The sequence below is a fragment of a genome, unplaced genomic scaffold (genome assembly GCF_019419815.1).
Source record: "Pyrus x bretschneideri cultivar Hongxiangsu unplaced genomic scaffold, Pyrus_bretschneideri_v1 Contig1, whole genome shotgun sequence".
NCBI classification, from domain to species: Eukaryota; Viridiplantae; Streptophyta; class Magnoliopsida; order Rosales; family Rosaceae; genus Pyrus; species Pyrus x bretschneideri.
The window spans coordinates 17,557,266-17,583,056 of NW_025999390.1; the positions used below are offsets into that span (position 1 = coordinate 17,557,266).

Sequence of the window (25,791 nt, forward strand, 5' to 3'; positions counted from 1 at the left end):
GGGAGTTATAATCGTGGTTCCTCTTTCCATGTTCTTGTCATCCACCTCTTCTTGCATTTGTTTTGCCCATTCTTCGTGTCTTAGCTTCCTTTCTTCCGCGACAATGGCATTTTGCTCTGCCATTAATTGCAATGAGTAGGTCATTTCCTCTCGAAAGGCTAACTCCTCATTTTCCTTTAATTTTCTAGCCTTGTTTTGTCCGTAGCCCTAGCTATAGAAGATTGACCCAGAGACATATTTTGTTCAATGACAAGAGATACTTCTTCATCCCCAACTATATCAGTAGAAACATTTTCAATCATCGACGTAGGACCAAATTTTTCTTGAGGTGGATCTTGAAATAACACCCACGCTTTACAAATTTTCCAACAACCATGATGAGTAAAAGGTTTTTTCATGTCATCCATACATAATTGTTTCGCTTGGCGTTGCTAGAAAATATAATTACAAAACTTAAAGGAAATTAATTTATGAAATTAAATATAATCTAATTAAATATTTAAAAGAACTTGTGAAAACACTTACTTCGTCGTATAGATTGGCTCCATTAACATGTCTCCTTTCAGCCATTATCAAGGCTTGATGCCATTAGTTCAACCTTGGATGAAGTTGTTTTTTTCCATCATGAAAAACAACTCTCGTGGTTTCTGGGGTTCCGTGGAGTGGTGCCTTCGTAGCACTTGTAGTACTTTTTGGACGTATGAGCCCAAATGCCTTCACTTGTTTGAGAAATATCATTGATACTATCTTCCGAAATCCATCTATAAGCCTTGCAAAAAACTTCATCTTCCTTTCGGGTCCAAGCCTTTCCTTTGGTTGAAGATGTGGCCATTTGAAAAAATATTGAAAATTCTAAATTTAGATTACTGGAAGAGGTAGGAGAGGGGTGTGTTTGAAAAGAGTGTTTGAGGTGAATAGAATGTGAAGAGTTGGAATAAAATGAGGTAAGAAGATAGTATGAAAGGGTGAAAATGATGTGAGAAATGATGTAGAAATGGCTTAGGTATTTATAAGAAACAAATTAGATTTTTTTAATTTCATCCTAAAAAAAAATAAAAAATTCAACTGCTAGATGATGTCAGCTTGCCGTTGCTACTAATGTCAGCTGGTCCGTTGGGTTTGACAGACTGGGCCCCAACAACAGGCTGATAGGTGGGCTCAAAATACCCGGATAGCCAAAGGGGTATACATTGGTCTGATGGGTCCCACTTCTTTTTGACCCAGCCCTCCATTGAAGTTGAGTTTTATGGCAAATTGGCTAAAAATTGGCCTATGATCCTATAACCATCTCCATTGAAGATGGTCTAAGTTGCGTCTTGCTAAAAATCAATGATTTTGAACTGATTAACATCCCTAAAATTTCTGAATATGCATTAGGACTGGTTTGACTTGTGTATATCCCTTTTACTTTAGTTTATATGAATGCTTGGTACACCATTTGGGAGCAATTAACTGCCTTTTGCAAAAATCAATGTACAAAAGCCCATTGCCTTTGCCATTACCAATTACCAAATATTTGAATGGTGGTAGAAAATTTAGCTAAAAATGTTAGGAATTTTCTATTCTCTCTGTCATGCTATAAACCATTCTCTGTTAAGCAATAAACCACTATAACAAAACATAAGGATCCTTTTGGAGTTACTGTTTGTATTGACATGTAGAGGTTGCGGAGTGGTGTAGTGGTGCCTGTTAGTGGCCCAGTATTAGTGCACCTGAAAACTCTTACAACCAAAAACATTTTGAATATCAGTTTAGTTTTGTTACATGTTATTGCATCAGGATCAAGTAGGCAAACTCCACCCCCATTAACCTTCTGGTGTTGGACCATCCACCTTATGAGAGAGATAAAGAGGGTGAGGGACAAAAACTAAGAGGTAGAAAGAGAGATGCCTTTTGCTGATTATGATTGGCATTCACTCCCTTGTCCAAATGTTTTTGGAAAGTTCTACTTTCTCTGTCCCACTAATGGGATTCTTCGTCACGTTCCCCAACCCAAAACAAATTTATTTCAACCCAAAAAGATAAAAAATTGAAGCCTCTTCCCCTTTTCCCACTACCACACACAATTGGTTTTTCTCTCCCGCCAGAAATTCTTAAATATGAATGTTTATGTCACGTTATTTTGTCTGCTAAAGACCCATTTTCTTCATGTTGGATACATCAAAATGGGTGGATTATTGACGTGATAGGAGTGCTGTGCCCAATAATTTGTCCTCTCATACCCCTTCATAGCTAGGTAATTGTAGCTAAAGGACATTTAGTTCTTGCCAACTCAAGGCAACTCAGTGATCAGTCCCCATTCGTGACAGAGATGGTGCTTCAGCATCAGCCTCAGATCAAGAAAGCATGGATTCTTTCTTCACGTTTGGCTATGTGATTTGGGTACCACATCTGAGAAGTCCTTTTCTTGTTTCAGATTACTCATTTTTCTGTTAGTTTATAAGACCAAGCATAAAATCAAAGATATATATACTAAGAATTTCCCATGTGTATCATTGCATTATTCGTTCTTTAAATGCAGACCCCCATTTTGGTATCAATAATATAAAAAAAAAAAAAGTGGAATTGAATCATTGTTGAATGATTAACTGAACGAAAACAGACATTTCCCATCAGTCAAGAATTTGCCCGACATATATTTGTTTGATAAAAAACACCTGATGAAGAAGTTGTATTTTTCTATATGTTCTGGATTTTATTTAACATTTTCATATTAAAAAATAGGAAAATATAGTGAAAGAAAACAAGAACAAGGCCACCCTGACTCGGAAGCTGCAGTTTCTCTCCTCCTAACTCTTTTGAATTTCAAATTTCACAATTCACACACACTTCTAATTTGTCTTGTTTTACCATTCAAGTTGCATTTCATTGCATGCTTGACATCTTGGTTAGCGTATATTGCAGGTAACTGTTGTTTATGTCCCCTAATTAAGTTGTTAAAATAAACTTAATTAGCTATAGGACAGACATTAGATTCATTAAAAATCAATGGCAAATTGTTTGTTTAACCTAATTCTTTGGAAAACTAACAACTTTCTGAGAAAAATCTCAGTAACATGGAACTCTGAACCCTACACTCTTTGGTCCTTGTAGTAAGGATGTCATTTTTCGTGGTCCACAAACTAAAGAATGTCATTTCTCAATGCAACTTATAAATCCAAATTTCCATGGAGGATGTCTGTCAGTTTTGATTTGAAAATTAAAGATTCTCCTGCTCTTGAATTGAATGCACGTATTTTTCCTTGGTATTAATCTAATATTTTTGGCATTGAGAAACCATCCAACTGACTTGCATAAACAGTTGATACTAAGATAAAATAGAAGTTTCATCTGTTTATTTATTGGAAACAAAAGCTTTAACTTGTACTAAAAATGGAGATTAAAATGGCCGATGGATCCAAAAGGAAATTAACCATATTTTCTGTCTCTACCCTCAATCCCCAGTGAAGAATCCCCACGCAAAGATCATATTATTGAAAAGACTCTGATGCTAAACAAACCAACCATAAGGCAGCTAAGAATAAAGAGATATGATTTGTGCACATTTGTGTTCCTTGATTTATTCAATTCAAATGCTAGAAATAAACATATAAGCGGAGTGAAAGAAAATGAATGTGTAAAAGTTACTCTCCATAACATGAGAGTTCTTTTCATTTCAACTTATGCGTCTATTATTTTACCAACAAAGGTCAATCATAGGAAGTGTTTTGTGGATTCAAACAAATGTTGGTCTAGCACACGCTAAACACCACAAATCAAAGCAACTACCAACCATAGATTGATACAAGTACATGGTGAAATGTTAGACCACATGGATAGTGAAAAAGAAATCAACATCCAAAATCTCAGAATCTCTTGAGAGCCTCCATTTAAATTTTCTAAAGGGATCCCAAATATCAGGACCAGCTTTAAGTACACATTCATAATTGCTAAGTGTGCATTGACGATCGAAAGAAGCACTTCAGAATGCTGATAACTTTGGATTTTTCCTTCATTTTAAAATTTTTATTTTTCTTTTCACCTTTCTTATGTCTTGATTTTTGGCTTTTTGGACTAATGAAATCCATATATTCAGTCTGAAATAAACAAGTCCTGATCCTAGCTAGGGTCTATAATATACTTTCTACACTCATGCAGGTGCCCTAGGCACCAAGTAAACAATTCACAGAATATTTTTTACTAAAACAACGCTTCCTCTCACTTTCTTCTCACTTTTCTCTCACTTTTCCTTCATTGCTCAGACCAAATTAAAGAGTATCTCTCATTGCAGTGAAAAATGAAACTTTTTCTTATTCTTTTTCCCAATTAGGTGAATACCATGACAAAAGGAGAGAGACTGGCCACCCCACCGCACAGGCCATTTCATCTTTTTCTTTTGTATTGGTATTGGAAAAATTGGAAAAGGTCAAGCCCTAATAATATTAAGCATTATTTTATGTGTGGATTCTGTGACAAACGTTAGTTTCCTTGACGCTGATGGACAGTTAGGGCATCCACCTATTTTTTTCTCAAAAGAGAGTTTTTTTTTTTGGGGAAATTTCTCAAAAGAGATTTAGACAAAGAGAAAGCTCTCAAATCCTTCTTCCTTTTCCAGCATCCTATGTCTCCTTTATCCTTCACCTTTCATCCCTTTTGATGGAGGCTCCTCTTTAATTTGCTTTTCTTCTAAAACCAAAAAAACTTGCCACCCAGTCGTTATTGGACACAACCCATTTTTGGCTTTTGCTCTCAATTGGCTTAGTTCACCTGGACTTACTCATTGGCCTTCTGAGCCATGGTAAAAATTCATTTCTCAAGCAATTCCCTAGTTGTATATCTAAAATTCCAAGTTGTGTGGACTTAGAACCACTGCAACCCTAAAACAACATGCAACTAACTTTTATTGAAAACTTGGTTTATATTAACGAATCAACTTGTGTGCCATTTAACCAACTGGTATACATTATCATTCCTAAGAATAATGTTCCATCTTCGATACACAATGTAAACAAATTAATGTTTCATTGAATGTAAGTGACAAAATATAACCATTTGATGTGACTTTAGCAATAGGAAAGTAATTTTGAATATAACTCAAGGATAAATGGCTTTCACCCATTCATCTTTTCATTCTCCATTATTTTTGTTATTTAATTCTCTTTTGCTTTATTCAATTCAACTACCTAGAGAGAGACGTGTCTAGGGGAAGAAAATAGAGTGGGAAAACCATTGCCTATAAAACTAAAAATTTAATTATGTGCCCGAAATTCTTTGTTTTGTTCCCCTTCTTCCCAATATCACATGTATTTGAGAGTAAACCATGGAGACGGAAAATTCGTATAACTCAAGTGATTAGGGTATTACACTCAAATTCTTAGGTCGATTTCTCCCTCTAATTATGGCTCATATCAACTAAGAAAAAGTAAATAATTATGATTATTGTCATGTGTATTTTCCCTTTCTAATACATAGCAATGGTATATATGCAATGGGTTGAGATCCTCATTGGATCTATAAGTCCGAAGCTGATGGACCAGGAGTTCAGACCACTCATTTTAAATTTTGTGATCTCTATTAGTTCATCTTACTGACCCACCTCACATAAATTAAGAATCCGGATCTCTTTTTTCAATGGCCCGAATCTTCTGATTTTGTACTCCGAACACAAAGACTTGAAGATAATCTCAATTAGAATGCATTGCTACATACGTAGGTCATACTAGAGTCTTAGGCCAGTGACCATAGATCAATAAGCATGGGACAAGGTGGAGGGACGGTCACCAACTCCCACTTGCTTCACAACAAGAGAAGAGAATGTTGAAATTTTGATGATGTTATTTAACTTAAGTTTATGACACAAAACAATTTAATTAAAACGTCTTGTAATGATATGTTGACGCTAAAGAATATCTGAGTAAATTGATCCATAACTCATTACTTAATCACTCACAATCTCACTTAAAAATAAAAAAAAATACCGCTACATCGTTAAATTTATTTTTTATTTTTATTTGTTTTTAGGGAAAATAAGTGACAAACAATTAATAAAATACAATAAATCAGCACGAACGCACGATATACATCCAGAGTCAGTCACAGCCACTATTTATCACCCTCCCATTTGTCCTCTGGCTGAGCGAAAGAGAAAGAAAGAAAATTGTCCACTTTTGGAACCCTTTGACATTCAGGGGTCTTCCAATACCACCACAGGTCCATGCCAGCTTTTCTTCTCCCGCTAAACCCCCCACGACCTGGTTTTTCCTTCTTTTAACGTAAAGCCAAAGCTAAAGCCAGCTCCCCACCCCACACCCCCCCCCCCCAACCCAGCGGCAAAAAAGCTCAAAAAACAGTCATATCTGCACGGAGAAGCTCCCCGGTCAAAAGTGTCCTCTTTTCTGAGTTGTTTTTTGTGGGTTTTAGGCACCATTTCAGCTCTGCAATTTTCAGACTCTGAGACGAGCAAGTGTCACTTTGTGGGTTTTTTTTTTTCTTTCCGGGAAGCTGAAAAATGCAAGTGAGAAAGTCAAAGTTTTGGACTTTGGAGTCTGATTAGAGGCGTTTGAGAAATTTGCCCTCACTTCTGGGTTCGTGGGTAAGTGGTAAATTTTATTTCCCGTGTTTTTCTGTGTTGGAATCTTTTTGTTTTTGCCTCAGTAAAATATTTACCGTTGTGTTTTGGATGATTTTTGCAGAGACTAAGGCGGTTTGGAGGGATGAGCGGTGGTGAAGGTAAAATGCTGGGATTAAGTGTGAAACAACACAAGCGTTCAAAAAGGTAGCTTTTTAAATTTTTTATTTAACAAACGATAGCATTGCTGAGTTAAATTGTTAAATGTTAATATCATTTGTTAAAAGAAATTGTTAAATGTTAGAGGGAAGTGGGATGGGTGGGGATCGAACCGCTTGGTGTACGGTGATTTCCGTCACTGCGGTAAAGCGTAATTACTAAGTATATTTTTCGGTGATAACTCATGAAATTTATTTCTTTTGTTAGCTAGCAGTCACTGTTCTTACACTTTTGCGTTATTTTAGTATGCATACTTGTTGAAATTCATGAACTGGAAGAATTTGTGGGGTGGATTATTTGGGACAATGGGAATCTCAGCTTTCACAGCTGCAAAGAATTTTTCTTCAAGTGACAACACTGAATTTCTACTAACCTGCATTTATTGGATTCAGACAAAAAACAAAACCTCCACTTTGGCCTGGTACAAATTTGCTGCTTAATTATTCTTCATGGATGGAAGCCTCAGTTATTTTTAATTGAGACTATTCAGAACCCAATAGAGAGAAAAACTTGAGAGTTCTTTGATTCATTTAGACCATTCGATTTCAGGTGCTTTTTGTTTGGAATTTCGGGTTTTATCCATGAAGTTTTTTTTTTTCATTTCTCTTCTGAAAATTTATAGCTTTTCCTCCCAAAGTCTTTGTATTTTCGTGAGCAGTTGAGGGTACTGAATTTTTTTTTTCTCTTCTGTGCGAAAATTATATTTTCTAAATATTAATTTTGCTTTCTCTAAATCTTTCCCAACTTTGTTTTCCTCTTAAAGTTTGTAATCATGAGTAGTACAGGATTTTGAACCCGAAATTTTTTTGCTCCTCTTCCTTGAGGAAGAATACGTTGAGGTTTTGCTTGTAAATGGACAAATCATATATGCAGTGGCCTACTTGTGGAATGAAAGACGGCAAATGCCCTCTTCTTCAATCAATATCAGTTAATTCATTTTGTTTACACATATGCATTGCTAGCTTTCCTGAGAAGAAAAGAGTGGAGGAAGATGATTTGGATAGTTCCGGTGAAGCATCAGACCTTGTAAAGCTGGTAGGATCACTACTACATTTTACATGTTTGCCTATATTACTCCATAATCATAAAGAAGGTTAGCTATCTTAGAACTAGTGATCTTAGTAGCTTATTGTTTGTTTGACTACCTATTACAATAAGTGCTAAATTAAAGATCTTAAGCTTAGTGCCAGGCTGCCAGCTTGAACATTACATATTGGCCCCTCTAATTTTCCTTCTTTTCCAGATATTTAATCTTAACTACAAGTTCATATAATGTTAAATAAGTTATAGGGTTGTTATGTCTTTAAAAATTATACCTATTGCCATAGATGGGATATATTCTTTACTGAGGCAAGTTGAATAAACTGATAATTATTTTGATTATTCGCGCATTAAAATTCTGAACTCTGGCATCGAAAAATAACTTTTCATCTGACTTATGGATTGGATCTAAAACCAGGATATGGGACACTTCAAGGGCCATGTTACGACCAAGAAGAAACAATCTCCTACCGTGGAAGTACACAACTCTTTAAAGCAAGAGGTATACCAAATTGTATATCTTTATATTCAGGTTCGGGAGATTCTGGATTATTATATCCAACCCATTATGCTCAAGCGTGCTCCAGCTTTAACTTTGCTTACTGATGTTAGTTGTTTTAAATATTTTGTACACAGATTCTACAGCTTGAGAAAAGATTACAAGATCAATTCGAGGTCCGTCATGCTTTAGAAAATGCATTGGGTTATAGGTCTTCCATCCATCATAATACAAATGCAAGTGTGATGCCTAAGGTAGCTTTTCTGCCTTCATATTAAATTTTATTTTTATTTTTAATATATATGAATATTTAACAGGGATAATTACATACCTACATACATGCTCTATTTATGTCATATTCTGTTGCAAATTGCAATGTAAATTTTATCTGACATCTTAACACTGCTTTTATGTAACTCCAGCCAGCTACAGAATTGATTAAGGAGATTGCTGTGTTAGAATTAGAAGTTGCGCATTTGGAACAATATCTTCTCTCGTTGTATAGGAGAGCATTTGATGGGAAATTTTCCTCTGTTTCCCCATCTAAGAAGGATGAACGACTAAAACCAACTCTAACAAGCCCAAGAAGCAGGTTCCTAGAAGTTTCTGAACCTGATATGCCATTGGAGAGGGAAAACTTGGCAGTTCAATCCAGTGGTCAGTCACTTGAAAATTCACAGAAGGAATTCAATGCAATTGGAGGAGAAGAGAAACTATTAGATTCCAGTGTTCACCGTTGCCACTCCTCACTTTCGCAACACTCTGCATTCTTAAGTAGAACTTCTCCAGAAGCGAACACTTTGCGTTCCTGTCATTCTCAACCGTTGTCTATGATGGAGGTAACTTCTATGCATTGTTTTAATAATTTTCTTGTTAAAGTCTGTTCCCTAAAAATGCTTGTTATTTTCTATCACCACACATCATGGCATAAGCTGCTTTACTTCACCATTTTAATGAAGAAGATCCTTATGCATGGTGATATTCTTGTAATAGTGACAATTATGGGAAACCTAACATTAGAGGGTTTAACTTCTTGTCGTGGTATGTACGGATATTTGGAGGCTTTTTTCTGGAGTATGACTTTCAATTGTTTTTCCAGTATGCTCAGAATACTTCATCAAATTTAATTAGTCTGGCAGACCATCTTGGTACACGCATTGCTGATCATATTCCAGAGACACCTAACAGGCTTTCAGAGGACATGATCAAGTGCATGTCCACCATATATTGCAAGCTTTCGGAATCACCCTTGTCACATAATGGCCTTTCATCTCCCAATTCATCTTTGTCATCAACAAGTGCATTTTCACCGCGAGATCAGAGTGACATGTGGAGTCCACGATGTAGGAATAATTCATCTTTTGATGTACGATTGGATAATCCTTTTCATATTGAAGGACTTAAAGAGTTTAGTGGGCCATACAGCACAATGGTTGAAGTGCCATGGATTTATAGAGATAGTAAAAAACTAGGCGATATCAAGCATTTGCTACAACATTTCAGGCGAGCCTTTATGTACCCATCTGAAGTAAATTCCTTATGCTCTTGACATAATCATTATGCTTATGGAGTTATCCTGTTACAGGTCACTTATCTGTCGGTTAGAGGAAGTAGATCCAAGAAAGTTGAAAAATGATGAGAAGTTAGCGTTCTGGATTAATGTACACAATACATTGGTTATGCATGTAAGGTTCACCACCTTTAATATACTGGTTTACATTGCGATCTTCTTTGGATGTTTGTTACCAGATTGTAATCAATATTCTGTGTCTGACAGGCATATTTGGCTTATGGGGTTCCTCAAAACAATGTAAAGAGAGTATTTTTGCTTTTGAAGGTAAGAATAGTTCCACGGGTTTTACTTGGGGGAAAACATTGAGTACCGGCTTTGATTTACTTGGTTTCTTTTACTACACAGGCTGCTTATAACATTGGGGGTCACACAATCAGCGCAGACACAATGCAAAGCTCTATCCTTGGATGCCGGATGTCTCGCCCGGGACAGGTAGATCATAAGACACACATGCACGTGCACTCTGAAGCGTATTGAAACGCTTGTTTTTACTTAACATTTGTATGGAATTCAAACATACAACAGTATATCTCTGCTTGCAGTGGCTTCGTTTGTTACTTGCTCCAAGGACGAAGTTCAAGACTGGAGATGAACGGCAAGCATATGCAATTGACCATCCGGAACCCCTTCTATACTTTGCACTGTGTTCAGGAAGCCATTCTGATCCTGCGGTACTTCATTAACTTCATTCTTCTTTTAAGTATGTCTAGCATTAATTCATGAATGCTAAAGTTTTGCTGTCTCAGAATTACAGTTTTCTTACTCTTTCAAACTTACACTAGTTTTTTCTGTTAAGGTTCGATTCCCTTGCACGGTAACCAAACAAAAACAAAAATTTCTTTGAGGCTTACTTTTCCACATTACGCCAAAAATGAAAAAGATAATAAAGTCAACAAGTATATTTGAATACCTTGATCTGCTCTTAGCTTTTCATGTTTTTACTTGTGAGGAATTGTATGAACTGTCCATGATCTTTTTCAGGTTCGTGTATACACACCCAAGAGGGTATATCAGGATCTGGAAGGTGCAAAGGAGGAGTACATTCAAGCTACCTTTGGAGTGCGCAAGGACCACAAAATTCTTCTACCGAAGATTGTTGAGGCATTTGCAAAAAGTTCGGGTTTGTGTCCAGTTGGTGTTTTAGAGATGATCCAACAGACTTTGCCTGAATCATTGAGGAAGAGTGTCAAGAAATGCCAGCTTGGGAAACCCCGCAAGAGCATCGAGTATATTCCTCACAACTTCACATTTCGGTATTTAATTTCTAAAGAGCTGGTGAAGTGAACGGTTGCATAGGGTCCCATACATTCATGTAATCTGCATTGTTGTCAAGGTTTTTATGGTAAAGAATTCATCTCTCTTCTGTACAAAGTAGAATATGAGCCCCGAAAAATCAAAGTAGAAAGAAGTGATGGCTAGAGAATAGAAGGGCGTAACCCTGCAGCATTTTGTATCTGCGATGTCGTGAAGGAATTCAGATTGTGCATTTTAGCACTGTAAATATATCTTTTGTTTCCCTGAAACCATCATTATTAATAGTAAAATCGATTGCAATTTCATGTGTCAATGAACTCTGCACGTGAGAGTCACGTGTTTATTAGCAGTTTTCTGTGTCGGTGGAAATTGAATTCTTTCTTATGTAATGTACAGTGTGCCCATTTTTTGGATCACAAGAATCATCCAAATTCCAAATTTTGGTTTTTGCATCATATATTTCTTGGATCTCCCAAATCCATTTTCTTATAGTATAATCACAGAAATGCAGCTGTATTCTGCAACCCAAAAAACACAAAACAAATCACAAACACACAGAAAGGAGATCTGAAGAACCATAGTGATTACATTACATATTTAGCAGCAAAAGACCCTTATACATTTGCCTAATTTACTTCAAACACCCTAAGTGCAACATATTATTGCTAATTAATCCCTCAACATCATAGATCCCAACACTTGCAAAAACTACACCCAAATTAGCTTCAACTTCAACTTCAATAAGTTCGAAAAAACTTACCTACACCTGGAATGCCACCTTGACAGGTAGCGTGATTGGCTTATGATTCCGCCACAATAACATCCCAGTGCAGGGAAGTTCTTTTTTTCCTTTAGTACGGGCTCTCCCCTACAACATTCCCAGGAGGATTATAAAAACAAATACTCAAGCTGCTCTGTTCTTTGACGCATGTAGCCTGAGCACACCCAAGCTCCAAAGACTTCCTCCACACCACCTGGGTGTACACACCACACCTGTGATTTGGCACGCAAGAGTTTCCACTGTGGTTGTAGAAGTCCTTCTCTTTGACCCAAGTGTCCACAACCATGGTTGGACTCACTGACTGCCCACTTGCCCACAGCTGATTGGCTCCATACTTGCTGCCACTGGTGAGGTTAGCAAAGTTGCAGGCTTGGTTGTTTCTTTGGTACCTCACTAGCCTGCTTGTTGCATTGGCCAATGACTCACTCCACTTGAGCGGCTCTACACCCACTGCGGCTCTGGCTTGGTTGTGAGCTTGGAGGTACTCTCTGGCTGAAGGGTTGGAGCTTGGCGCCTGAGCCGCTGCAACATGGACAGAGCTGATGGCTATAGCCAGGGCTGCTAGGACTAGCAAGGGATGATGATGAGCCATTTGATCTTTGATCTGGTGTTTGAAGTGATCAAATATTTAGTTGTTGTGTATAGTTATTTATAGAGAGAGACTGTGTTGGTGAAAGGATATGGAGTGGAGCTACTAACTTACTAGTTTGCCCTTCTTTGTGAGAGTACTGTTGAAAGTATATAACTGTATTAATTGAACACATAACTTCTTATTGACATGCTAATTGGTAGGTCATCATAATAATTGGTAGTAATTGTTGGACAATCATTAACCAAGTTGGAGTATTTTGTACGTGGAGACAGTGGTGGAGTCAGCATGAGATCATTGGTTGTATTTGACCCTACAAACAACTAAGACAAACTAAATCACAACCTCATCCTCCTATTTCTTCTATTTTTCTTATCATATTTGACTTCCTTTTCTCTCTCTTGTATGAAATACTGTAGTTGAAAAGTCTTGACAGTCTTCAACATTACTCCACTGTATATCTTGCATCTGCCCATGACAAGCCTTTACAAATAATAGTGGTTGACGACATATGTTGACATAAACTTTCGGCACATGTTGACAGAAATTGGCAGGTGCCTACTAGGTGCTCAACGTAATGATCCAATAAAACTTTTTGGTTCATATTATGACCTCATTACTTGAAAGTTGAAAATGTTGGGTATGCCACTGCGTAGAGAGGATGCTACTCAACTTTCACACTGAATTTTACAAATAAACCAACATGGAGAACGAGAATTGAACTTGTCAAATTAATGAGACAAACATAGGCAACCAACAAAGAACTCAGGATTGGACTTAAGACGACTTGCAAAAAGATTCTGATCTCATGTTAAAAAATCATTAACCCTAAAGTCCTAAAGTGTGAGGCGAGGGGCCAAATAATATAAATCAAGCTTATAGGAATGAGTACATATTAATTATCGCATCAGAGGCTAGAATCAGAAGATTTGGCATCCAACTTTTTACTTTATTTAATTAGTGGCACATGAGGCCCTAATATCAGACTATCTGTGACACCTAACCTAACCCCTCCTGGCCCCTGCTAACAGGGGATTTGCCCTTGTTAAGTTCGCTGGAGGATTATAAAAACAAAAAGAGTTAAACTAGTTTACTCCTTGACGCACGTGGCCTCAGCACACCCCAACTCCGAAGAATTTCTCCACACAACCTGCGTATACGAACGACTCATGATTCGGCGCACAGGAGTTGTTGTCGTGGTTATAGTACTACTTCTCCGCCACCCAGGATTCCACAGCCAAGCGAGGTGTCATCATCGGCCGTGACCGCGCAGCCGACCATAGCTGGTTGGAGTTGTACTTGGACTCGGAGCCACTCAAGTTTTTATATTTAGAAAGAGAAAAAAAATCTCTAATACGGAATGCACAATTTGATTTTAAAATGCTAACAAAAGCAATTTTTTAAAATATAGAACATTATTACGTAATGTTAAATGGCAAAAATTTAGGGGTCATTCAAATCTGAAGTCCTGTGCGACTGCACATTTCGCTCCTCCTTAACACCCCCTCTGACTAGAGTCACTAGCGCTACTACTATAACCAATGTATATTGGGCCTTTTTTTTTTCTTAATGATTATTTGATGTGCTATGATTATTTGATATCAATCTTTGTTACTTATATAGTAACATTTTTTTGAATTGGTGGAAGGAACAAGTGAATCAAGTGATGTTTGGTTTGCCCTTTTCATAAAATGCGACCACATGGCAAACACGAATATGATAAGGGTGATGATTTTGACACTCCACAATCACCTTCAAACGGCCTTATGCATTTCTGTCAAATTAATTTCCTGAAATGTGATGTTCTTCTCATTTGTATATTAATCCCTTTAAGATTAGGGTTTGGTGCTCGGGCAGCACTAAATTATTTCAATTCAATTGGATTAAAATTAGGGGTGTGCTATCCACACACCCCATTGTACTTCTCACACACTCTTTGATAATTTATGTTCGTTGATCTTCTTCAATTCATCCGATCCGACGGCCAAAAATTAAAGGGATGTGTAAGAAGTAAAATGGGGTGTGTGGATATCACACCCCTAAAATTAATGTCATGTTTGTTGTTTTGTTAACTTATAATTGTTGATTCTAAACTAGTTGAGTTGGACAACAATCCAACTTAAGTGATTTACAAGTCTCATCCAGAGCGGTGAGACTCCATAGGACTAAACTTGTACTCAACTTCAATCTTATCCAGTCTCGCCATTTAGTAATACGGTCTAGTGATATTCATCCACTTATAAGTGAGAGGTCTTAAGTTCAATTCTCGCCAAATGAGAATTTGACCACATTATTGCTAGCCCTGATGCTTAACCCACCTCATCTCCGTTAATGTACAAATAATATTGTTCGTTCAAAAAAATAAAAAATAAAAAATAAAAAATCTTATCGAGTCTCGCCGCCGAATAAGTCATGGTATATTCCTTTTAATCAAAATTCAAAAGGAGTATTGATTGTTCATCCAAGAAAATCCCAGCGATGGAGTAGGTTAAAGATTGAATAGTAAATTGATTCAAGAGTCGGTGTAGCATGTTCGTACCCTAATTCACCAAACTTACATAAATTTCCCACGTCAATGCACGTGTGCACGTTGACTTCTATCTGTGGCTAATGGCTATGGAAGTCATCCGCCTCGTGGAAACGTGACCTGAATTTATAGCTTCGGCGTTATAACCTACACTACAACCACCTTGTGATGGTGGTCGCTTTTAAAACCTCCGCAGATGCATGAATTTGTATTGATGCATAAGAGATCAATAAATGACGTAGAAAATACGCCGCACTCTTATTGAATTATGACATGTTATTTAAAACGCGTCATGTCTTTAAGAAAAAATGAAAGTCTTGCACAATCTGTTTTTTATTGATCTAGTGGTTTGGGCTTTCCTCTAACTGCGCCTCGAGTTCAAACTCTTCTTCCTATTCTTAGTGTAGCATATCGAATGTACTCAAAAAATAAAAGTCTTGTATAATACATTTTTGCTCACCACCCCTTCGATTAATATTAGATTAATTTGATTTAGAACGAGTTTGATTTAATCTACTATTACACAAATTTCAAATTTAAATTCATCTAATAATTATCAATAGAATTAGAAGCATCACTACCACTTAATTGCTATGTACAAAAATATTTCCGAACTAGAGAACATTATTTTTGCACAACTTATCTATCAATGTAAGTTCGGGCCTAGTTTAGTATGGCTCAGGCCCAAATAACTCAACTGTGTTGGGCCTGTGCCCACATGCAAGCCTCCCCCTTGCCAAATAATGCCTGCCTCATTCTTGCATACACAGCCGGCTTTTGATGCGGGAAAAATAGAAAAATGGTCACCAATTTTCTCATCGCAAGATGTCAAAATGTGTTTCACTACATCACTGAATTCGATCACAAAAATTAAAAAAAACTTAATATCCAAAAAATAAAAATTCAGGGAAATTTGAGCTCTGAAGTTAGGCGACCACCGTCTCTGGCCAGCGCAGAGCTGGCCTTGATGGCCAGATCGCAGAGGTCCGGCAGAGAGAGGGGCTTCTGGGTCTGACGCAGTGGCAGCAGGAAGTAAATTTGGCCCGCCTGGAGCTCCTCCTCGTCGGGCACGTGGGTCAAGCACGTGCCGATGGACATGGTTTCGGAGTTGCAGAGGAAATGATTCGGATTCTGGGAAGTGATGTGCTTTGATTGGGTTGGTCGCTTCAACTCTTGCATCCGACCGTCCGCGTCGATCACTATGCTGCTTGTCGGCCGTCCGATCGCATCTGGTCGCGGTGCTCCTCCTCCTCTGCTTTTTGTGCAGGTCGGAGTGGAAGCACAGACGCCCATAATTTTGGGATTTTCACTGGGATATGGGGGGAGAGACGGAGTGGCAGGGAAAGAAGGGCTTCTTCTTTTTAACTTGGTTCGTTGGTTTTACTTTACTTTTTAGCATGGACTGATTAATGTGTTTGTTTGTATGACCATTAGGCCAAGATGAATTAAGAATTAAGGAATTTCTGTAATTTTTACAACAATATATTTATATTAAGAGGTAAAAGATTGAGCTACCATCATATAATATTTCTGTCATAGTAACTTAGTTACAAATTAACAACGCATAAGAATTGAACTTAAGATCTCTTACTAAGTGACTTTGTACAACGCTAATGTACGGGACAACGTGACTTTATATACTGCTAATGTACAAGATTAGACTGGAATGAATACCAAACTATATTTTAAGGTAGGTTTATACATTTCAACTTAAAAATTGAAACTGAATTAGTTATTAAGGAAACTTATCTGTTCCAATTTCTGACATAATGAGATGATTAAAAGAGCAAAATTTCCTTTACGTTTAATACCCTTGAAATGAAAATTCATCCACATCTATTTTCAACAGACCTTGAATTTTATAAATTATCTATTCCTGTGAGTATCTAGAGATCAAACAAGGCCTAAGGAGTCTAATGAAATACAATCTTACGTAATAGACTATCATCTTGCACACGTATTGTGTTCCATCAAATAACTTATATATGGATCTAACATTTGTTTTGTTTGTATTTCTGTAATACAAAGTTAGAAGAAGAATTAGCATTGTGATGAACATATTCTATTTGCACTCTGATGCGGGTTCAATCCTTATTGATAATCTGTCTCTTAACATTTAACAAGTTAGCTTACTAATGTTATCATTTGTCTCTATATATATATATCACAAAGATCTTTATATGATTCTATTAATATTCATATTAATTGTTTAATGCTATAAAGTGCACATCTCCAATCACCATTGTAGACCAAAAGGCTTTAAGTTTATTTCATTACACAATAATATTTTCTTTGGCAACTGCTATGATAATTTTCTGACAGTTCCGAATTAGGGATTTTTTTTTAAAAAAAAAAAAATTAAAAGGCAAGCGATAAGCTATTTTGAATTAGAAAGAGAGAGAGAAAATCAAACTCGAACGAATGGGATTGATGTGATTCAAGTGGAAACGGACTCTAAGGGGCTTGTGAATATGATCAACGGAACAATAGAACCAAACGTTGTTATCGAAAATCTTCTCTTTGACATTAAGTGTGTGCAAATGCAATTGAGGTCAGTAGAGTTTATATTTGCTCCCCGAAGTTGTAATAAAGCAGCACAGCTTGACTTCGTTTGTCTCTTGTATAGGTGGTGTTCATGCATGAGATTCTTCTAACCAAAGTGATTGTTCAATACTCTGACTTTTGATATAAACATTGTGATTCGAGTTTAATAATACTTATCTTTCGAAAGGAAAAAAAAAATGGGAGGGAGCTAGTCCGGTGTTAGTGTGGAATAAGTGGGAAATAAACAAAGTATTGGTCGCATGACATTGATACGGGATTTTCTTAAATAGACATTTTACATGAGCGTTATCAAAGCATATATGAAAGGGAGCATTTTATGGATGTGAAAGCCGGTTTAGTAAATGTTGATTGGTCAAATTAATAATTTCTGTAACTGTCAATACAATACGTGTTCGGAAGACTTAAAGTGAACTTAATCCATTTTTGACATAGAGTTAGAGACTCATACAGAAGTACCCCGGAAGTTGCTAGAGAGTTAGAGACTCGTATAGAAGCACCTGGAAGTAGTTCATGACCTTCTAAAGAAGCATATGCCCTCCGCTTTTCAAGACAAAGTTTTTGAAACTTATAAACGCTTTAAAATTTTTATTCAAACTCGTTTAAAAGAGTTTTTGCCTATCATAAAGCGCTTTAGTTCTCTAAGAACAGTCTCAAATAAATCAATAGTCATATATATCGTGGTCAATGACAGATGTACATTGGGACTAAGGTAGTCTCAGGATTATCCAAAGTTTGAAAAAAAATACATTGAAAGTCTTCATAAGACCCCCTTAATATTTGGTACAGATTCATTTTGTGCCTATCAAGTTGCTCATGTAATGTTTGTTAGACATATCTGGATAAGTTGCGTCAACAACACTCGATAAATTCTCTTGATATCACTCAGCATATTACTTCGACATACGTTGATATCTGTTAATATGAGTGCAAGATGGTTTAGTTGACGACAATAAGCTCACCAAGGGTTCGACAAAATTTCTCAATGATAAACTGAAATTTTTTGATGCGCTACTCTGTTTCTATCTAAAAAACTTATACTTTAACACTGAAATGCTCCAAAATTTGGATCATAAATTCGCCAGTGATCATGATAAGTAGATGCTAAACAACTAAGCATAACTGAAGGATAAGATAGTTGTATCACACTAATTTGTGCTTAAATGAGACCTATTTTAGTTTGATTTCACCTTACACCACCATCACCAATTTCAATCTCACCTCTATATTATGATGTTATTAAATTAAATGAGTCGTAATGAGTACCCATTAACAATTCAATAGGTTAATTTATCACCTCTAGCTATAACATCCTTTGGAAGGATTAAAATGCATATAAATTAGCTTTTTAGCCATGCAAATGTAAAGGGAAATGATCCCTCGATGCTTATCCAAACACGAACTTTTTATTTAAAGTTCGAGTCAGTTGTTATTATGCATCAGTCATCCCAATTGCAGGAATGTAATTCTTTTATCTCCATCCAATTTACTCTCTCCTCTTCCTATATAATGATTCTTTTTCCCGTTTTATACTCCAATACCCTCACTTTCACCTCCCATGTGTACTTTCTGGATAAAATACTATTCCTTTTTTTTTTCTTTTCTTTTTTTAGATTACTTACTGCTTAATTATTGTAACTTAATTCAAAATCAACTCTGTAATCAGTGAATTGTCTTATGTAACAATTCTATATTAATTAATTAATAAAAGAGCGAGTATTATTCGTACATGAGTTTGAGCTTTATATTATAGAGATAATACGCTATGAATGAGTTTGTAGGATTTAAGGTACGGAAGCAATGTCCCAAATGCGGTTAGGGCAAGGGTACTTGTATTTTTATAATCAGTTAGTCCTTAAAAAAAGTTTCTAGCCATTTGGAAAGTCAACTTGATATTGGAAAGGCCGGTGTATATCGCATTAAGGCCAACATGGTCTCTTGCTACGCGTGTTGGACACGTGGTGAATATACATGTGCTTGTATGTTGGACAAGTTCACTGAACACTGACCGTCCAAGAAGCTTAAACGTATTAACGCTTACCATATGTCAAACGTTACAATGTTTCTGCTTGTAGTATGCAAATAATTCTAGGACCTAAGGCATCATAGGTATCTTATGCTTATAGATATGAAATTTGGTTTCATGTCAAAGGCCTCACTTCTTCACAAGGCTCGATAGTGTGATAAATGGGTTCATATTTTTGAGTCTAAAGATACATGAATGTGTAATAAGGAATCTACCACCTTCTGATAATTGTTCAATGAAAGGAGATATCCATTAAAACCAAGTTCCATATCAAAAATCATTGCGCAAAGTACTTGATTATCAAGCTATGTTTGTAAGAACAACTTCAGTTGGGGATGTATCACATAAATCTTATTCGGAATATGAAGGATAAAAGAACCGAATTACATTATAAATACAATCAAGATTCGAAAGAGTATCATGAAAAATTCTTTTTTAACTAATTCAATAATTTTTTTAACTAATGAAAATTAATAATTAGGTCATCCTTCATCTATTAACATGGGACTCATCTTTTCTATGTGAATGGGAACCGCATTTTTTAAGCTTAAGGTGTTATTTAATGAGCCCACTTTGTTCAGCACTAAAGTCTGGTTTGGTCTCTAGAACTATATTGAAAATAGTAGCTCTATGGTATTCAAAGAAAAACAAATGAAAAAAGCTATGTACAATATGAAGGTAGAAGATGAATATTTTTTATTAAATAACAATCCATCGAAGACTGAGAAGATTAGAAGTGATACCTCCTTTCAAAGTAATAAAGCATTCACTTTTGTCAGCAATATACCATAAAAGTAATGAGTTATTTATTTCAATAGGATCCTCATAAAGGTAAAGAAGCCACAAATATAATGCAACCTAAAGAACGACTTATACGATTATTGCCTGCGATTTCAATCAAACTTTTAAAGATTATATTATGAATGAATAAATATTAATTTGATGTTAAATTATGTATAAACTATTAGCAGTTCCCCAACTAATGGGTCACATAAACTGCATTCATATATAATGCAATCTGCATTATGGTACGGTGTTAATTATATATTTATATTGACTGGAATAAGGCCTAACGATGATTGCAAAGAATAATAAATTTCACTTGAGAACTTTCTCAAACCAAAAGGAAGAAGGAAAGGAAAAGCGACAGAGGAAAAACAAATGTATGAAATGAAAAAGCAACACTACGCACTTCTTAAACTTTTTCCCCTTTTTAAATTTGTAAATATGAACTTTTCCTTTACTTTTAATAGTTTTGTTACAACCCTTTGTTTAAATTTTGATTTTAGTCTATCTTAGAGATTCACTGATCCTGTATTCCAGTTAGCTCTCCAATACTTTTCTTAGTTTAGATTGGGAAGATGTGTATTTTTTCAGATTGGCAAATATTCAATTCAATCTAATTGTAACAAAGAAAAATTTGAGTAGGCATGAAGCTAGTATAAACTCGAACATTTTAGATTCAAACCTTTAAATTAAACTATTTGATTGTGTGACTAATAAGGTAGTGAGGTGTGCAAGTTTTTCTCCTTAGTCAATGAAAACATATATGACACAAATGTAGTACTGATGCGAGAGGAAGCATACAACTTGGAAATTGCTCACATGCATTGGAATTGGAATAATAATGGCAGTGCACTTTTAATTACTTAGAAATTTGTTAAGTCCATTTAGAATATGGTGAGAGTCTTTTAGGAAGTTGTAATTCATTTATGCTTCCTCTCTCTTTGCTTCCTTTAAATTATGATGTAATACAATCATTTGGGCAATTGCAGTGAGTTGTTTCTCCTTCTAAAGTCAAGCGTTTGGCTTGGTCGTATGAGTGAATCCATGATTCACAACGTCAAGCGAGATTTGTTATTGAGCACATCCCAGGTATCTATCTCCCAAGACCCCTTCGCTCTTCCTACTTCAAGTGGCATCAAAGCAAGTTTTCCGCTGCGATCATGGGTGAGATTTTTCATCCGTTTGAATCTGGTTGAAGAGATACAGCTTGGTTGATTTGAACTCCCTACCAATTTAAGATGAGTATGTTGACAATGATGAAATCAATAATCATTTTGTGAATGAAGTTGATGAGGATAGTAGCGAGGAGGAAAGTAAGACCAAGGAAAAGATAAAAGGAAGCATAAATGAATTACAACTTCTAAGACTCTCACTACATTCTAAATGGACTTAACAAAATTCTAAGTATTTAAAAGTCCACTACCATTATTATTTCAATTCCAAAGCATGTGAGCAATTTCCAAGTTGTATGCTTGCTCCAAGTACAGATAACATCACTTATATCATTGTCTTTCGCCTCACATTCGTTGGTGAAATTGTAATGAGAGACAAAATAATGCACGTAGAGACAAGAAACCTACTCGACCCAAAAAAAAAAAAATAAATGAGACAAGAAACCTACATATTACAAATTTCACGAAACAATAAAATTATTTGGACATAAAAAATTCAAAATTTGATGACATACATTCTAACAAGAAGTAAGTTATATTATTGTTGTGAACTGCCAATTTAGTATATGAATTATCACCTTAATGAAAATTAGATCCTTAAACTATTTTTTTTTCAGAAAATTAGTCCTTGAATTATAAAAATCTGCAAATTACATTCCTAATGTTATATTCAAAGCTACTATATTTAATTTTCTGTCAATTTAAGTTACGTTAATTGCATATGATACACATTGGAGGGTAGATTGGTAGTTTTTCATAAAGAAATAATGTATGGAATTAACTTTGGAGGGTAAATTGATAGTTTTTTCATAAGAAATAGTGTAAGTTAACTTTGGAGGGTAAATTACGTGCTAGATCCACAACCTATATCAAATGTTAAGAGCTTACAGGTGAGAAAATAATGACATTTCATTCTAAAGTGTGTCAAGTGACTTAAGTTGACGGAAAATTGGATAAAATAGTTTTGAATATAATAGTAGGGATGAAATTGACAATTTTTAATGAATTTAGGGACTTATCTTACCGAAGAAATAATTTAGAGACCTAATTTTCACTGAGGTGATAGTTCAAGAACTAAACCGACACTTCACCTAACAAGTATATCAATTTTGTGTACATGTAAAATCATATTTAGGGTTCCCTAGTCATCTAGGCATATGAATATTGTGATCAACAGCTGGATCCAAAAACTTAACGATCAAAGTAATGTAAACCATTTGAATCAAAAGGGAAAAAGAAAGTGGGGGCCAAATGTTGAAGTTTTGAAGTCGGGAATGGAGTTGAGCCAAAATAAGTAGCTTCGCAAAGCTATAAATTTTCAAATCATGCATGCATATGCTTTATGGGAGTACTTTAGGACTCCTCAACTTGCAACCAAAGTAAGTGGCTCGGAATCTTCTCACTCTCAAACAAACACATAAAATACAAGCTTTTAGTGGAGGACAGCGATTTGAAACCCTACTATATAATTCAAATCGTTCTGTTTCTTGTTCTTGAAACAGAAGTAAATACACTATGATAAATTTCAACCAAACCAATAGTTTTCAGTACGAGTTTTTGCAGACATGTAGTCCCATGCACTTGTCACTGTGTAGTTTAGGAGGCCTATAACTTGTGGGAAATGGGGTACATTATGTTCACGAATATGGCTAAGTGTACTTATCAATTCGTCCAGTTGCAACCACCAACTTGTTAGATGTGGAGTACATTATGTCCCACACTTGCAATAGAGCTGCTATATATGATGATTGTAAATGAAAATTGTATACCTACAAATGAAAGATATATAAGTAATGTTGTTCTCCTGCCATTATCTCAACAAACTCAATAGAATGAAAGGTGACATGATGAGTATTTTATGACGATAATCATTTGATCTTTAGTTTTCTTTTTTAATGTTGATATGGGAAGCTTATAGACAAGAAAGGAGTGAAGGGTGGTGAGGGGTAGGAGAACAAATGCAGAAGAAAGAAAGAAAATATATTTTTGAAAGTGAAAACAATTTAAAAGGATTTTTGTTTTTAATTACTTTTTTTTTTTTTTTTTTGTCTTTCTTATCATGTCTCTTACCATATTCATCCTTCACTCCTTTATTTCACTCATTTCTCCCATGTCTTTCTCCTCTAAATCAAACGGGCCCCTAATTTTCGAGGCAGAAAATATTTATTTAGCTTTTGGCCAATATTTATGTCCTGGTCTTTAAACTATGGTGGTTAAAAGTCGAACATATATGTCAACACTTTTAATTCAAGTGATCAAGACAGTTTATCTCTAAACATGATATCTGAAGTTTTAATCCCTAGAAATTAATTATCTTTTATGAACAGAGAAAAAAAAACTCATATATATGGATAACAAATTAATATTAACGTTGTCAACTATTAAACTTAAACAAATTCAAATAATTGCCTTGAATCGATCTTTTGGTGCTTGATGTGAAAATCTAGATTTTGATGTCAAATACAAAGTCGATAAATCATATCTTGCCACATCAACTACACCTAAGTAAAACGAGTACCGCTCATCATCGATTACCAACTTGTTCTTTTGGTAGAAATAGAAAGATTCTCAGTGGGCAAATCGAGGAACATGGCACCCATACGCATATATATAATCTATAGACAATATGTTAATCGTTCCGAGATTTATTTCCATAGTTACAGTATACATATCAGTATATGTCACCTTGGATCGACCAACTCACGAGAACCAGATCAGGACCACAAATTAAAACTTTGATTATTATTAGTTTTATTTATTTGATTTGCTTGAGGACCACTGAGTTAGGTTTTGGATAATTATTATAATTTGTTGGGATTGGTCAATGGTCGCCTGCCAATTAGCCAAGCTTGTTAGAATGATGATGAAATTTCAAGTTGTTCCCCGTATTGGGGTTTTGCTTTTCCACTTGTATAGTTTGTACATGTATTTTAATTAAATAACATATCAGGATTAATTTTCTACTGTCAATTGTAGGTGAACTTATTTCCCTTACAATTTACATTTGCATATTTAACATAAATCATAAATTCCCACTCTATTTTTTAATTTAAGTACAGTGTTGACAAGGCTGTCACACACATTCACATAATTATATATAGGTATTAATTAGGTTAAATTAATTATTATAAACTCTTACTCTGCTTTAGGCATATAATCTAAATTTTTAGTTATTTCAGGACAGCATTTCATCAATAATTAATTTTGATGGAATCACAACCTGAGTAGCTTTTAAGTGAGATAAATTATACTTTTTAGATCGAGGTGTAAAACTCCCATGACAAGTACCCAACATGCTAATTTCGTTAAAACTTAAGTCAAATTGTCCTTGAATTACAAGAATTAGTAACTAAATGTCTTTCGACTGAAAAAAAAGTTAATAAATGTCTAAAATTATAATTGGTTGTAAATTAATAAATTTTTCTACTGGTACATAGCAGTAAGTGATAATCAAATGAATTATTAAGGTTGAAAATAGGCGATATGACAATTACGAAAATAAAATCTAATGACTAAATCATTTGTAGTACTGAGTACTATGTAACATTGAAGTCACATCCTTAAATTAATGAAACAAAATAAAATATTACAAAGCTTGCAACTTGTAATTGTTAACCCTAACCAGCTACGTTGGTACTTACCTGCACCAGAGGATGCCAGGAAAGTTACTTTCAAATAATTGAAAATTTCAACCCATTCCTTTCTTTACTAGACTTACGCGTTCGATGAAACCCTACTGGATCCAAATGAACTAAACATATCGTAACAGCTGTATCCCTGTACTAACGTACAAAGCATCCCATGCAAAAAATGGCAGCTCCCTCTCTCGATCTACTTCTGCTAGCTTCTCTGCCGTTATTACTCACACGCAGACACAACGCTCACTGTCGTGGTTTACTCTTCTGATACGCTACTCACCAAAAACCTAAACAATTTTATATATATCGTGGTGTTATTATACATCCAAACAATATGGCAAACAAAAACACTTCCCACGAACCAGGCCAAGAGATGAGACCCATGACATATCATTGTCTGATTGCACTATTCATCATGACGCATGCATGGTTTTTGGACGTTGTACACAAGCCAATGTTATAAATACGACTGTGAATATTAGATTGTAGTTTTGACATTGTTAAAAACTAATTTAATTTAAAATTTAATCTTTTTGAACACACAAGGATAAAAAGAATTGTTATACATTAGTCCAAA

At 35.5% G+C, this 25,791-nt stretch overlaps 3 protein-coding genes across 5 annotated transcripts; 1 reads left to right on the plus strand and 2 right to left on the minus strand.

Annotated features, from left to right (window-relative positions):
* The first annotated feature begins 6,084 nt into the window (after window positions 1-6,084).
* LOC103965170 lies at window positions 6,085-11,446 on the plus strand. Of its 3 annotated transcripts, none has more exons than XM_048589751.1 (12): window positions 6,085-6,571; window positions 6,672-6,754; window positions 7,729-7,801; window positions 8,226-8,339; window positions 8,444-8,560; window positions 8,729-9,145; window positions 9,406-9,809; window positions 9,892-9,991; window positions 10,084-10,143; window positions 10,225-10,311; window positions 10,422-10,550; window positions 10,861-11,446. In XM_048589751.1, the coding sequence occupies exons 2-12, from the start codon at window positions 6,693-6,695 to the stop codon at window positions 11,161-11,163; spliced, it is 1,866 nt and encodes a 621-aa protein (XP_048445708.1). In that variant the 5' UTR covers window positions 6,085-6,571; window positions 6,672-6,692; the 3' UTR covers window positions 11,164-11,446. The 3 variants fall into 3 exon arrangements, with proteins under 3 accessions (XP_048445708.1, XP_009376459.1, XP_048445722.1); XM_009378184.3 differs by having other exon boundaries at window positions 8,226-8,309; XM_048589765.1 differs by having other exon boundaries at window positions 10,405-10,550; window positions 10,861-11,164.
* A 253-nt stretch (window positions 11,447-11,699) lies between these two features.
* LOC103965171 (STS14 protein) lies at window positions 11,700-12,581 on the minus strand. The gene has a single exon (XM_009378186.3). The coding sequence runs from the start codon at window positions 12,504-12,506 to the stop codon at window positions 11,985-11,987; it is 522 nt and encodes a 173-aa protein (XP_009376461.1). The 5' UTR covers window positions 12,507-12,581; the 3' UTR covers window positions 11,700-11,984.
* A 3,352-nt stretch (window positions 12,582-15,933) lies between these two features.
* Window positions 15,934-16,323, minus strand: LOC103933956. The gene has a single exon (XM_009343656.2). It carries the CDS (start codon window positions 16,321-16,323, stop codon window positions 15,934-15,936), a length of 390 nt encoding a protein of 129 aa, XP_009341931.2.
* Window positions 16,324-25,791: the final 9,468 nt, after the last annotated feature.

Bases quoted from the DNA above. Each gene is read 5' to 3' on its own strand.
- LOC103965170 (XM_048589751.1), top strand. From the start codon at position 6,693: ATGAGCGGTGGTGAAGGTAAAATGCTGGGATTAAGTGTGAAACAACAC. The intron at 9,810-9,891 runs GCGAGCCTTTAT...ATCCTGTTACAG, and splicing joins CATTTGCTACAACATTTCAG to GTCACTTATCTGTCGGTTAG. The intron at 10,312-10,421 runs GTAGATCATAAG...CTCTGCTTGCAG, and splicing joins GGATGTCTCGCCCGGGACAG to TGGCTTCGTTTGTTACTTGC.
- LOC103965171 (XM_009378186.3), bottom strand. From the start codon at position 12,506: ATGGCTCATCATCATCCCTTGCTAGTCCTAGCAGCCCTGGCTATAGCC.
- LOC103933956 (XM_009343656.2), bottom strand. From the start codon at position 16,323: ATGGGCGTCTGTGCTTCCACTCCGACCTGCACAAAAAGCAGAGGAGGA.